At 35.0% G+C, this 14,535-nt stretch overlaps 1 protein-coding gene across 13 annotated transcripts in view; it reads right to left on the reverse strand.

The window, feature by feature from the left end:
• FRYL (FRY like transcription coactivator) overlaps positions 1-14,535 on the reverse strand; it is a 178,475-nt gene that overhangs the window by 34,695 nt on the left and 129,245 nt on the right. For 10 of the 13 annotated variants that reach the window (XM_026078606.1, XM_026078608.1, XM_026078603.1 and 7 more), the window contains 10 exons: positions 12,717-12,829; positions 10,083-10,233; positions 9,637-9,740; positions 8,692-8,877; positions 6,950-7,154; positions 5,920-6,041; positions 5,263-5,453; positions 4,288-4,382; positions 2,718-3,325; positions 1,957-2,054 (listed from right to left, as the gene is read on the reverse strand). In XM_026078606.1, coding sequence (XP_025934391.1) covers positions 1,957-2,054; positions 2,718-3,325; positions 4,288-4,382; positions 5,263-5,453; positions 5,920-6,041; positions 6,950-7,154; positions 8,692-8,877; positions 9,637-9,740; positions 10,083-10,233; positions 12,717-12,829 — 1,873 coding nt within the window. The remainder of the gene's footprint in view (positions 1-1,956; positions 2,055-2,717; positions 3,326-4,287; positions 4,383-5,262; positions 5,454-5,919; positions 6,042-6,949; positions 7,155-8,691; positions 8,878-9,636; positions 9,741-10,082; positions 10,234-12,716; positions 12,830-14,535) is intronic. The other 3 variants (XM_026078611.1, XM_026078613.1, XM_026078600.1) reach the window with 1 other exon arrangement.

Here is a 14,535-nt window from a genome sequence, read left to right on the forward strand (position 1 = left end):
TTTTCTCCTAGCCTTGCATTTATCAGAGCTTTAGGAAGCCAGTAGTAGCTGTGACAGTTGTACTGTGGCATGCATCCACAGTCTTTTAGGGGTTAAATCATTCTCTCACATGAAGAGAGTCAAAAGAGAAGACAAGAGAAATCAGTACAAGTTCTGACAACTAAGAGATTCCTAAAAGAGCACCATGAATAGAATAAACCTATTGAGATATTTCCTGTATCTCATGACTAGAAACCACATTCTGAATTCTTTACTTACAATACCCTATTTTGGGGAATCTGTGTCTTCAAGTGGCACTAGAATTTATAAAGATTCATATATAAGGGCTTGTGCATACACTTAAGCTTTACATTTTTCCTTTTTTAAAAATCAAAGAATAATATCATTAAGGGTTTCTGAAATCTGACAGTATGGATCATATCTGAGTGGACATACTGAGTCAATGACCGCTTCCCTTCCATTTCTTACTGCACAGGCAGCCTCCTACTCACAGCAATGGTTGAACAAATCCCAGTAGCACTTTCAGTGGCAACTACAAAGCTTGCTCAAAGAAAGACTACAGATTATAAAAATGAACACTTCCCTAATACTGCAGCCTTAAGCGGCATAACTGTTTCCCCCACAAAAATAAATGAGACACAGACCTCGTCAAGCACTTCTGTTTTGTACATCTCCTATTCCCTAGCACAGGGTGTGTTGCTGTTTGCCCCACTCTCCTTCCCCTCAGGATGTCTCACCTTTGTTCCCCCCACCCCTTGCAGCATTCCCTGCCACCTTCTCCTTTTCTCTATCTGTTTCTCTGGACATACTGTCTAGCTGCCTTGTCCCCTTCTCCTCTGGACCTTCCCCTCCCTTTGGTGGCTGGCAGTTCCATTCACACTGTAGGTTCCGGGGCCTGAGGACAGTTTTGTTTCTTCTTCTCCTCCTATAATAATAATAATACCTATTTCTTATAAAATGTTTTATCAGTAGATCTCCAAGCATTTTAAAAAAGGAGGCCAGAATCAAGGTTTCTTGGTTTTCCAATCTACAATAGCAAGTGTGGCAAAGCAAGCAACTTGAAATGGGTACCTGGCAGGCCAGTAGGACAGCCTGGAATAAAATACGAGTTTCCCTGGTCTTATTGCCATCCTACATTAACCAGCTCAAGAATTCAAAATCTTGTGCTGTTATCATCACCAGCACTGGTGGTAGAGGTAAACGTTCCTAGCTAGTAGCACAGGTATTTATGGGACAGCAGTAACTCTTGAATTCAGGCCACATATTACTTTGAGGTAACTTGCACACTGTTAAGTGGTTTACATACCACAGTTAGGGAAGCCTATATAGGGAAGCCTATGACTGCTTTGCCTATAACAGACAGCACTTTCTTATTCCCTTTCCCACATTCTTCCTTAAAATGCCTGCTGGCAGACCAACATGCCACCAGTCTGCCTGGGGACTGCTGGTTGGCATCCTCTACTGCTTTAACAGACACTGCAGTTCAGAAAGTATTCAAAATCTCTGAAGGTTAATCACTATTTACAAATAACAGAAAGAACAGAATACCTTTTCTTCTCTACTTACCAGTCTGAAAGGTAAGGTTCACTTCCTTATGACAAGTAAATTAGGAAGTGTGCTTAAGAATTAATTGAATTTATGTTTAAAATTACAAGCTGCAGACTCAGAGAAGTTAGAAAAAGTAACATATCATTAATAATAAGTACATTTGTTCTTTACTTCTAAAGTTTACAGAATAAGCTAAATGTGCTTTCTCATTCACAAAGGGAAACTCAGGGGTTGATATGAAGACCAATTATATGAATGAGGGCTGGATCAGATCCTTAAAATATAATTTTTTTACATGATTCTATTAGCCATACAGAAAAGTATTACATAATGGAGTGGAAAATAAAGAAACAACACTGGTAATAAAAGTAAACTTCTGAATACTCCCCAAACATTATATTTACATACCTTTGCTATCCTGTCAGCTGTTTCTTTACAGAACTGAGTTGGGTTATCAAAATGTTGGATCAGATGAGGAAGCAAGCACAAGATGTTTAGGGGAAATCCTGCACACAAAATATAGTTATATAATCCCTAATGATTTTAATAAGACTTCACTTAATGTGGAGTGATGTGAACATTCAATAGCTTTCTAGTATTTAAGAACCTTTATAGCATGACTTACATACATACACATACATAAATACATAATATATATACACACACATATATATGTGTATATATGTAAAATGTGTGTGTGTACACATATGAATAAAATGAAAATTAAATCATCATGTGACCAATTAAGCAAAACAATTGAGAAACTCAGTATCTTCAAGCAGTACAGTGATATTGTTTCTAAAAGGTGTAAAGGTTAGAAACAGTACTAAGTCACAAGGTCACATTAAGATTTGTGGTCACAAGGTAATTGAGCTGTTTAGCACAAAATCATGAAAATTAATACACATGCTCTTAACTTGTAAACAAGTTTAAAGTTAGTAGTCAACATTCTACCAGATAAAGTTTTCATGCAGTATTTCTTGGCAGATAATCATCATCTGTAATGTACTCCCACTATCTAGCACTGCAATATCGACAAATGCAGAGAGCATTTAACTGAGGGGTGTTTTTTTTTTTTTTAAAGACAAATGTATAATCACTATTAATTTTGATTACATTTCATTTAACGAAAAATACATTATCATTATCTATACATTGACTGAAGATACCTGCTAACTGAGAAGGGTCCACCAAAGCATGCTTGGAAATTGTGATGAGTTTACTGAGGAGGTGAACTGTCATTTCTTGTGTAGATGCTGAAGTAAAGCCTTTTAGGAAAAGCTGCTGAAGGCCTGGAAAGTTATTCCATTTCAGTTTATTCTGCACCTTTTCTATCTTTTCCCGACTCTCTGACTTATCCAGAGGCAAGTGAATTAGCAGTTTGTTGAGTAGTTTGAGAGCCAAAAGGTATTCATATTCATAATCTGACTCTAGCAATGAAGCTGCAATCCAAAATATGGTAGCCAACAGATTGACAGGATCAGTAGTGTGCTGCACATCATACATCCCTCCCTCTCTCAGGGAGGAAAGGCTTCTAGTCCTTGCCAAACTTCCACCATGATTTATCCTTCCATCCATTATATCCAGTGTGTTGCTCCGTCGACGGTCACCTCTCCGCTCACTGATTAAATTCAGTCTCAAAGAATTACTCCTTGTATTGCTGTAGTATCCCAGACAACTGCCACTAATAATGGGACTTGTGCTTAGATTTATCTGTCCAGTGCTTTTCCTGTTAGCTGCATACTTGTTTCCCATTACCGAATCATGGTATGAGGTTCTAAAATAAAAAGCAATATTAAATTTTATTCCATGAAAAATACTTTTAATAACATACAGCTTAAAACTAGGAGGAAAGGAAAAAGGCATTTGATACCAATCACATATATACACTCTCAGGGGATACTCCGCAGCATCTCTGGAAGAGAATTATAACTGTGGCATAAGACAAGACTGTAGCATCCTGTTACCACTCTTACAAAAATATATTCATCACAATCCCAGTAGAGCAAAATAATGACAAGGCAATTTAGTAAAATTAGGAATATTAGCTTAAAGCATGTAAAAAATCCCTATGAATGAATATCTAGCATTCCAACTTACTTCCTTACATATGTGATAAGGGTAGAGAAATGAGGGAATTAATAAATGAAATTACTTACTTGTTACCTTATTTTTCCCTGAAGTAGCTGACCTAGAGAAATCAACACCTACTGGTTCTCACATTTAAAATAGGGAGAAATAGAAGAACTTCCTAGAAATTTCAACATTTTCAGAAAACCTTGCTATGAAATGAAACAAATGGGATTGTATGCATGTTTAGGGTTTTTTTTCCTGTTGGAAAAAAGTCATGGAGCTAACCACCCACTCACACTCCAATGAGACATACAATTGACTCTTGACTCTTCAGTTACACTTCTTTCAAACACAAACAACAAATCTGGGGCCTAAGAAAGATTAGCATTTGCTGTAACTAAAGAAATTTAGTCTATATTAAAATTACAGTACAAGTATTTTTTGCAGTACAGAAGTTTTCATCTACAAAGCTTAAATCATTTTCCAAGAATTGGTGCCATTAGCTTCATTATACATATGGGAAAAAATAGGCCACTGAAGAACATCACAAAAGAGCATACAATTTGGATACAAGTGTTCTGCAAAGATGACTTGAAATAATCAAGTAAATCAGACTTTTAATAATTAAAATGTACCATGTACTAGTGTACTAGTATAAGAACTTACTGAGAAAGGGCAGAAAGCAGATCGTAATGCTTCATGGTTTCAGCCAATGTATCAATAGCAGACTCTAGAGTCAGAAGCAGTTCTATGACAAAACCCTGGAAAAAGCCACAGTTCTTCATAAATTATACAATAATTTAGATAATAAATTCACATGAATAATTATAAAATATTTATTACCGATAGTATACATAATATTTATATTTAAATTATAACTCACATTTACAAGTAAAGATCACAGAAAATCTACTAAGTAGTGATATAAAAATATAAAAATCAGCATTAGTTATTAAATTATTATCTTCATGGTTCAATTCGAGCATAACGTTAACCATACAGCTCAAATTAGCACTACTTCTTCAAAAAAAAAAAAAAAAAAAAGTAAAATGACAAAACCTTTAATTTACTTCTAAATACTCACAAAATTCATTTAGATTTGCATTATTTTTAAGGATGCATGTATCCTTGGGGATTTAGACTCTCATTTTGCAGTTTTAAAAGGTCAGATCCAATTCTTTAGAATACAATAACACCTAGTAAGTTGGATAGCTGTAACAGTTTATCAGGTAAGTTTTTGAACACCTGATTTTTTTTTTTTTTAATACGGCTGATCTCACAACTCTCAAACTATGAAGGACATGGTATTTTCAGGAAACAGATGAATCAAATTCTTTGAAAATTCCTGTTGCTGTAGAGGAAAATGTGCACAGCTAAATCAACATTTTTTCTAGTTTTATTAGGTGAAAATTCAGAGTGTGTCATGATTAAAACTGTTTTAATATTCAGGATATCTTTATTTAAAAATAGAAAGCTTTATCAATCAATCAAAAATGTTTCAAATCGAAATGCTTTTTAAATCCAAAATCCTTCAAAATTTTACTGTCATTAAAATAATAAAATTAGTATGTCATTTAAATTTACTTAACTTTCTAATAAAATTGGGGATTGGGGGGATAGGACATGTAAACAAACAAATACCTGAGCTTCTTCTCCTGCATCTCCAACAGTTTCTACTAATCTGGAGAGAACATCAGAAAGTGTAGATGCAGTAAGAGGCTGCTTCAGAGCCCTGAAAATCTGAAAGGACCTCCCAGCATAGTGTCGAGAGGAGCAAGAAAGAGCAGTCTGCAAAGCAACTTCACTAAGACGGTGCTCCAACTGAAACCCTCCTACAAGAGCAAATAATTATTCAAGTAACACAGTGCTTTATAACAAACAAAAAAAATTGAATTTTATAAACAGTAAAATGGTCAAAGTCATTCCTAATTTTAAAACACCCTCATCTATGACTTTCTCCTTTTCTCTCTAGAGGTATTCCTCTCAAAAATCTTTCCAGCCCTATGAACTTGTATTCCACAGACTTGGAGAGAATAAAACATTTATGCTTTGAATAGTYGACACCCACAATATATTAATAAGATATTTAATCTCATCCCTGAAACACTGCATTTAAATCAGATGTCAACAGAAACATGAAGTGAACTGTGTAATACACACGAGAAACCTCTATTACCAGAAGCAGGAAGCTATCACCAAGCGTGGATTTACAGGTCACCTATAAACTTGCATGCATTTGAAAAAATTCATTTAGTTCAGACTTACATTCTACGATGTATTGACTGTTTTCTAACATACCTGAGCTTGCCTGTTTAAATATAGATACCACGTGCTTTAAAAACACAGTTAACTGTTCAGCACTCTTTATATTAGGGTTCTTAGCTGAAACATCTTCATGATTCCAAAGCGGCCCTCTTTTCCTAGAAATATAAAATGGAAACAAGTATGACATTAATATTATTTAAATGTTATTTTCACCTTAAGTAACTGCAGAAGAATCTACTACCTACCACATAAGCAAAAACATTTAAAATTGCAGACACAAATTGGGAAGAAGTGTGACAACTGTTAATACTACACAACGATGCAGAAGTTAAGACAAGGTGAAAAGCAATAGATTGAATCTAACCAAAATAATAGCATACATTTAGGAAGGGTAAACATTTAGTTATTCTAACAGAAAATCATTTACAACTGACTCATTATATTTATACTTCTTAAAACAACTTCTCCCTTCCCATCAACACACCACATTATTTTAATTTTAGGACCCATTAAAAAGTCCCTTTTTTTGTTATCATGGTTCTCAGAAAGTTTTTGACTAATTAATTGGTATTTCAGATTTACATGATCTTAAAAGTTTATATAAACTATCATATGAATTGCATAAGTGTTGTTTGTTTTACAGTTGTTCTTCACCACTAATTCCTATTTTTCAAAWAGGCAGCGCTCTACTATTACTAATCGTTAAACTCCACACAGATCTTGTAGCTCCCTAACCATCATGATGTACTAGATCCCTAATCCTTCAGTATTTTTCTGCCAGGATGGAAAAGAATTTCTATAAAACGCATGGCAAGCAACTACAACAGATCTGTGTAGAATATGCCAATAGACTTTTAAACTTAAAGGACAAGAGAGAGGGCAAAACTATTGGAAAATTAGGGTTGTTTAAAGGCTGTATTCTATAAAAACACTTCAGGACTAGACTCAATCTCTTACTGGGAATAAAGCAAAGAGAAAAGTTAGACAACATCATGCTAAATAAGAATTTCAGCATGTTTCTATAAAATACAGGTCTTGACAATAATCAAAATTAAAATTTTACCTTGAGGTAATAAATTCTATGAGAGTTTTCACTTTTTCATCTTGCTCTACTGAAATGTCAACCTCATTGAGGATGGTGGTATGCAGATGAGAAATGGCTGCACTTGTATTTCCTAAACTGATGCTAGAAGAGGTAGAACTTGAACTAAGCCCTGAGTCTGTCATTGGGGAGGGCTGATAATCAGGTATAAAATCATTAACGCCTGCTGAAATAAAAACAAGATTATTATGAACTCTTAAATTGATGGTTTCATATTAAATATATAAAAAGAATAATTATCCTGCTAACAATTAATAATTTAGCAAATAAAATAATTTCATGGATGCAATAATTACAATGAAATCAACAGCAAGTCCTGTATGTGCAAAATCTTTGCATAACTGGACCCTTAATAAGGAACAGCCAGGTCCTTCCTTACAACCACCGTATTTTGCTCCATTTTGTATCAGTAATATGGTGAAATGGCAGATTCTCAGTCTCTAAGGCATCTCATCTTAATAATAATTTACTTTTTTTTTTTTGTCAAAACTCAGTCCACTATGACAGCAATTTAAATCAGTGAAGACTAAGTATTAACTAGTGAACCAATTCTAATTATTTCTATTTAGGGTATTTCCGGCTACACAGAACTTCTCTGAAGCCAGCTTAATCCAGTTCCTGAAAGTTTTTTCTGTCAGTATAAACAATCATGTAGCAATATAATACAACCGCAGTAACTCCTCACATTACACCTAAAGCTACAAGGTGCTGGACAAAGTAAACTAACAGGGAAAAGAGGGTCATGAATCTTTGTAACATTATAAATAAACCTGAGACTCACTGGCATCTGCCATAAATTTGCCTACAGAGCCACAAGATGTGGATTGAGACATTAGCTGCTTCAAAGAAAGTTTTAAATCAGCTTGCTGGAACTTGTGCACAAAATTGCAAAGATTAGGAACAGAATGATTGAACAGGTCACCATACAGGTGCACCAGTAAAGTTCCACAAACAAGTTTATATAAAAGAATTGCTCCACTATGCTCACTTCCTAATTATAATCGCTCATTGCCATAAATATCAAATTGACAAAATACTTCTGGTTAGTGACAAAGCCACTTCTGATGTGAACAAAATGGAATGAATGGATTTTGTAGCAATATGCTGCCACCTACTGAAATAATATAAAACACTAGATTTCAACAAAATGAATTTTTTCACATTTGTTTAGAAACCGTAGGCTCAAACCATGAAAATGTTACTTTCATAAGGAGTTACATATAAAATAAATAGATATCCCATATAACTACAATATTGTTATATTATTACTAAAATTAAAAGGTAAGATCTCAAAAGAGTCTTCTGATATCCTGCTGAACAGTACAATGACAACTGGCTAAGTCAGAAATGTAAATTTACTATAAATACAGAAGAGATGTTCCTTCTTTTTACTTTCAAGGCTCTTATAAAAACTGCTGTATTACAGATCCAAAACCTAGAGCTTCCTCTGTGTTTTCTGCTAGTATCCAATTATTCAACTGTGCTCCCAACTTCACTGACTGGCACAAAGTGCTGATGTGAACTGTATTCATTTTGACTTAATTAAAATCTGAAGAAATACATTTTAACCAGATAGAACTGAAGTAAAAAGCATTTTATTTCCAAGAGCTCAGAATAAAATTACAAATAACAGAAATTTTAATGACTAGAAGATAACTTTCTGTATCATTTTAACAAGCAGCACTTAATAAATCTAAGGATACCTGTGAAAGTATAATCTAAGTGGGTAGTTTGCTTGACAGTAAGCACCCTGGACTCATTGGACTCTCTGTTCCTGAGCAGGACAGAAGCAACAGACTGGACATTACTGCTGGAGCCCATCACTATCAGCAGATGCAAAAGCAGCCGTTTACAATGCTCATAGACTTCAGGGTGACAGTGGTCAAAACCTAACACAAAAGGAAAATGTTAAAGTTTTATTAAATTAAAAGAACATGTTTAATTCAATTATTAGAAACTAGCAGTATTCACACTGCTCTATGTTACACTTTACCAAGAAACAGAAACATAATTCACCCAATAACTGAATATTGGATTCCTACAGGCTACACAAGATATTTCTTCTACCTTTGGTTAGACTGTTCTTTCAGTGTTTAAATATGAAAAACAAAAACATACAGTTTAACATATATGAATATAGCCTCTTGTTGCTTACATAGAAGTATGTAATTAATCTGTGCTTTCTATGAAAATCACTACACAGAGAAACAGAAAGGAAAAAAAAAACAGCAGCAAAGGTAGCACCAAGGGCACTGTGTACTTCAGTTTCACAGTATTTTCTACAAGTAGAAAGAGGGAAAAGTGGCTCCAACAGACAGAGCTTTCAAAGGACTCCAAAACCCTTGTATAAAGGGTTGTATAAATCAAGCTGAAAGATTTAGGTGAATTTCTGTTCAAATCAAGAATGAATACCATTTTTGTTTCCTGCAAGTGAGCTTTCAAATATTCAGGCTCTCAAAGCTGTATACATATCTGTACTATTTAATAAAACAACGGTCCTTTCTATGCTTCATGCTCAAGTTGTATTTGTGAATATTAGCAAGACTAAAATCCAATGGCAAGCACTAACTTAAATGTGGAGAAGAATAGCTGTGTAAATAGTTACAGTTCTTAAGTTACTATAAATATTTCTGTAAGGATTTATTCACCTATAAAAATTGCATGAAGCAGAAGATGCAAGTATCCTCCCCATTCCACCTTTACACTGTGGTCAACTATCAAGTCAGTCAAAAGGATCACTGCTATGTTGCACCTAAAAGCAAAAAAAAAAAAAAAAAGTTTGTTAGAAGAACACAACACAACTGAACTTTATGAAGAGCTCCAAAGAGCTTAACAGACTGCTAAGCAGTATTCTTTCCTAAGCCTATAAATACCCACAAAGCTATATTAAGGGAAAATACGTATGTTCAACAATGAAATACAAAATCTTTAGTTCTCCAGATGAAAAGGCTCAGAAATCTTATATGCTACACCTGCGAGTAAAACTGCATAAAATAAAATAAATGCACATACAATCTGCTATCTTTAGATTACTATAATTGTGCAGCACAAACTAAGATGAACTGAATTGCCATCAGCACTGTTAAAAAATTACCTGTGAAGTGACATGCCTGGAGGAGAAGTTTCAGGCAAATAATCCACTAGTGGTGACCAGCAACCTCCAGTAGGTGGAAAAGGTAGAGGCTCTCCTTGATTGTGCTCCATCACTTTCAATCGCCAGTTTGAATACAGAGGCATTGAATCACCTAACACAGCAGATAATTAAACCAGGAAAATAAAAATAAATGTACTCCAAAAAATATAAAATACATTTTTCTACTATATATTCCAAAGAAATATTTTTAAATTCCTGAAGAGCTGATGCTTGGGGGGAGGGGGGGGGAAGACAGCTGTAAACAGTATTGGCTAAAGTTAAAAAAGTGGTTACTTATTTTAGCATAAGAATGATTTTATAGAAGTCATAATATAAGTTGCATACATAGAGTCAGATTCTGCTGAATAAGTTCATAAATGAAATGAATGCACATAAGGAAGAAAAGGAAATGTAACCTAATAGAATTTCCTTGAAATTCAAAGCTTGTGTTAGATGGAGTTAAGGGTGAATCTGAGGATAATACTGACCTCATCTCAAAAAGTCACATTTTATTATGGGTTAAGGAAGTGTTTTTCAAGAACATCTCTTTGCAGATCTCCCTAGTAAAAATCTACTACATCTAGATGTCAGATAAGGCAGATCTGATATATGGGGTCACTTGGCACTTGCCATTTTTCCAGCAGCAAAGCCCAATCCCAGTGCCTGACAAAAGTCACTGGCTCAGAAACCAATACGTTCTTCAAGAAGACACAGAAAGCCATTTAGCGTCTGATCAAGCAAGCTTCAGTAGTCATTGGAAGAGGCACATGAGCTATTTTGTATAATAGCATACTGTTACACATTCAAAATGTTTTTCTGTTTTTAAATGACATATCCTGGCTTAGTTAAGGTTAATGATTAGTTAAGGTGAGAAATTTTCAAGGAGACTGCCCGAACAGTTCATTGTTTCAGTGATTGTACCCGTTGCCCTTTGGGAAACGTAGCAGCAGAGGTTTCACAAGTTAGCATGAAACTTCTAACTGTGCTATTCTAATAGCACATGTGCATTATCATCTGCTTCAGTGTACTCAGTCTTGTTAGCATAAATACCTAACGAAGATGAAAATGATCGTGTCTATGGTCCCTTTAAATGTTGGACTTCACCCTTCTGAGCAGTAATAAATATGCTGCCTGCTCAAAAGGTCCACCAATCCGTTACTGACCCAACAGTGGCAAAGAGTCATAAAAGTTTTAACAGATCTGAATGACCATGCCCAGCCAGAGCTGTTTACAACAGCTCTGTGAAGGACATTATGTTCCATTTCCCTGAAAAAGGGCAATAAGACTGACTGTATTCACTCTATCCTTTATGGTCTTGCACAGAAGCAGTCATTAAAGGATGCACACGTAGACCTAATAGATCCTGTTGCTCCAAAGGCTCAATATACACAGGACACACTGGGTTCTGCACTGACACAYAACACTCAAAGAGCAAGAATTTAAATTCTGTTGTTTGGTAGCACCAGACAGAAAGGTAAAGGAAAAGCAGCACTATACCCACACCCAAACAACTTTTCTGACAGCAAGATCAACTGTCAATAAAAAAAAACCTGAGTGAAACCTAAGAAAATAGTCTTCAGGGGTCACTAAAATGATCTGGAAGAGATTATGATAATTCTAGGTAGGGTGACATTAGGAAGTATTTTAATTGCTAACAGTTTGTTAGCTAGAAGTCCCAGTCAAATGAGTCCCATTCAAATGAGCACTTTGAAACAGCATATAGAACCTGCTAACGCGATGTATAATCACTACGTGATTACTGTTCAATTTTTGCCTGGTTACTTGACCTCTTTAGCTTTTCTCTAATGTTGTCACAACGATTTGATGCCTTACACACTTTGACAACGACCATTGATTCTTCTGATACAAAATTAGACACAGTTTGTGAATCTTTGTTAAAGAAAAGCTTCTAAAAGTAGTTTACCACTTTCCTTCCCCCTGCACTTCAGAAAAGCTGAACTGTCACAGATCTAGGAAAATCATTTAAAAACAATCTTGAAAATTAATTAGAGATACAAGGTCTTTTTCCCCTTTGCAAAGTTTCAACAGACCAAGTATTGCTACCATTTAAAAGAATAATTATTTATAATTTTATATATTTTCTGTATTAAAAAAAAACAAACTTCTTTTCCTCATCTTTTTCCTTATTCATCTTATTTTCCTCATCTTTTTCCTTATTCATCTTATTTTCCTCATCTTTTTCCTTATTCATCTTATTTTCCTCACGGTACTCCCTCTTCTTTTTCTTCAGACTAACCTAGCTTTCTTTGTTGTTGGAAGTGGCAAACACAAAAAATGGAATGAAACTGCTTCACTTGGGAAGATGTTCACAACTCATTCTAGAAAATAAGTGTAGGAAAGAAAGCATATTATCTTCCTTGCACATTCTATTGTAAACAAATGTATGCTAGGTTTCAAAAGCAGTATTAAGCTTGGGGAAATTTAAAAAAAGGTTTTTTTAAATTAGGTGCATGAAAAAGCCTCCTTTGTCACTGATAATGCCTGTTTCCTCATGTTCTACAACCATCAGCAATAGTATTAATTAAGAAAAATTTATTTTCCACCCACAGAAATACTTCTAAACAAAAATATTACTTTTTTCTTCTTCATATGATCCTCCAGAGCTGCTGCTGTAGCGAGATTCTAGTCTGTGGTGCTGTCGGTTCAAGTTATTGTTCAACCCACTGTAAATGTCTAGATGTACATAACTGCAGAAACAAATAGAGCAGGGCTAATAACTGATATATTCTGTAATAGAATTAGTCAATCAGAGTCTCTCAGTAAAACTGTACATCAACAAAACCACGTATTATACAAATATATTTTAACTTACAAGGACAATTACACAATATAATGCCTAAGCATCTCAGCTGTATAAGGCAAATCTCCTGTAGTAATGGTACATATGGGAATTTAAGGAGGTAATCCACTACAAATTGTATTTCAATTAGAACATTTTCATTAACATTTAAGTACATTAAAACATTTGTTACTGTTATACACAAGTTTTTCTCACTCTTCAGCAAAACAATAAAGCCCCTAATTGACGTGGCACTGTCCAAGATCCTCCTAACCTCATTAACCTGACAAACTAGAAAGAAGTTGGAGAAATGAGAGTACTAAATGTACAATTTCCAAATTGTTTCTAGATGATTTATAAAATCCCCGCTTCCTTGCGAGCCCAAGATATACAGGATATATTGTATCAAAATGTATATACCCTAGGGAAGTTTTGAACAACACTACAGCAGATGCCAAAGCTTACCCAGACTCTACAAGCCTCTTCAGCTTCAGCTCCCAAAGCAGCCAAATTCTTTATTGCTTGTACCTTGCTAGGATGATACCTCAGATTTCATAATCTTGTATGATTTATTTTCACCAAAAATTAATTTATTTTAATTGAAGTATTGGGCATGTCTGTACTGATATATTTACTAACCTAATTATACTGACATGATTATCCTGGGGAGGAAAAAAAAAAGTCCAAATGGGAAATTATATTGGTATAATTACAGAAGTATAATTACTTTCATACTTCCTATAGAAATAGAATTACTAAGGCTCACAAACAAATCACCATAAACTATTTGTGAACTTATTGCATATAAGCTATTCTGCAGTAACGGCCTGTGTGCACATTTTTAGTTTTCCCATGCTATTTATAGAATACTTACTCCTCCTTTCACTGAAGGGTGAGCTATCCCCTATTTAACACAAAATGAGAGCATACACACAATCAGTCACTGCTGAATTGCTGCTGTGCTCTGAGTGCACACCCTACCTCCATGTCAACCATCTGCCTCCCCCCACCCTCACCCCAGTACCACTAGCTGCTAAATTTCTCAAAAAAGATATGTCCTGGAAGAACCTCAAAAACTAGGCAGGGAGGCAGGCATCTGTTTTATAGCTGCAAGGGATCTTGCCACATAGAGGAGGGATCCAAATACCCTAAACAGGAGAATAAATTAGCTATCAAGACATGGGTAGTGTTGATTTCTAGTGAAGTAGGAAAGTGATCTGCAGATTGGCTACATCACTGAACTGGTAACTTCTGCCCTCAATGCATCCATCTGCAGCATAACCTCTCTTAAGTAAACATACACAGTTTAGTGTAATAGTAGCTAATTTAGCTACCCATAGCAGTATAGCTGTAGCAATATAAAGCCTGACCCTAATTGGTACCCTAATTTATTCAGCTGCCTATACAGGTTTTGGAGTCCAAGTTAAGACTGAGGCTGCTACTGTTAATCCCAAATAGTATTACAGTTTTATTGCTTAAAACTATATTGTACTAGTTAATACAACTTACAGTCATGCCTTTCCTGCAGTGTAGACATACCTGGAGCCATCATGATGCAATCACTTACAGTAGCTACCAGTAATTCTTGTAATTTAACTAATCACCAGTAATTCT

Source organism: Apteryx rowi, unplaced genomic scaffold, assembly GCF_003343035.1.
Source record: "Apteryx rowi isolate R43461 unplaced genomic scaffold, aptRow1 scaffold_481, whole genome shotgun sequence".
NCBI lineage: Eukaryota > Metazoa > Chordata > Aves > Apterygiformes > Apterygidae > Apteryx > Apteryx rowi.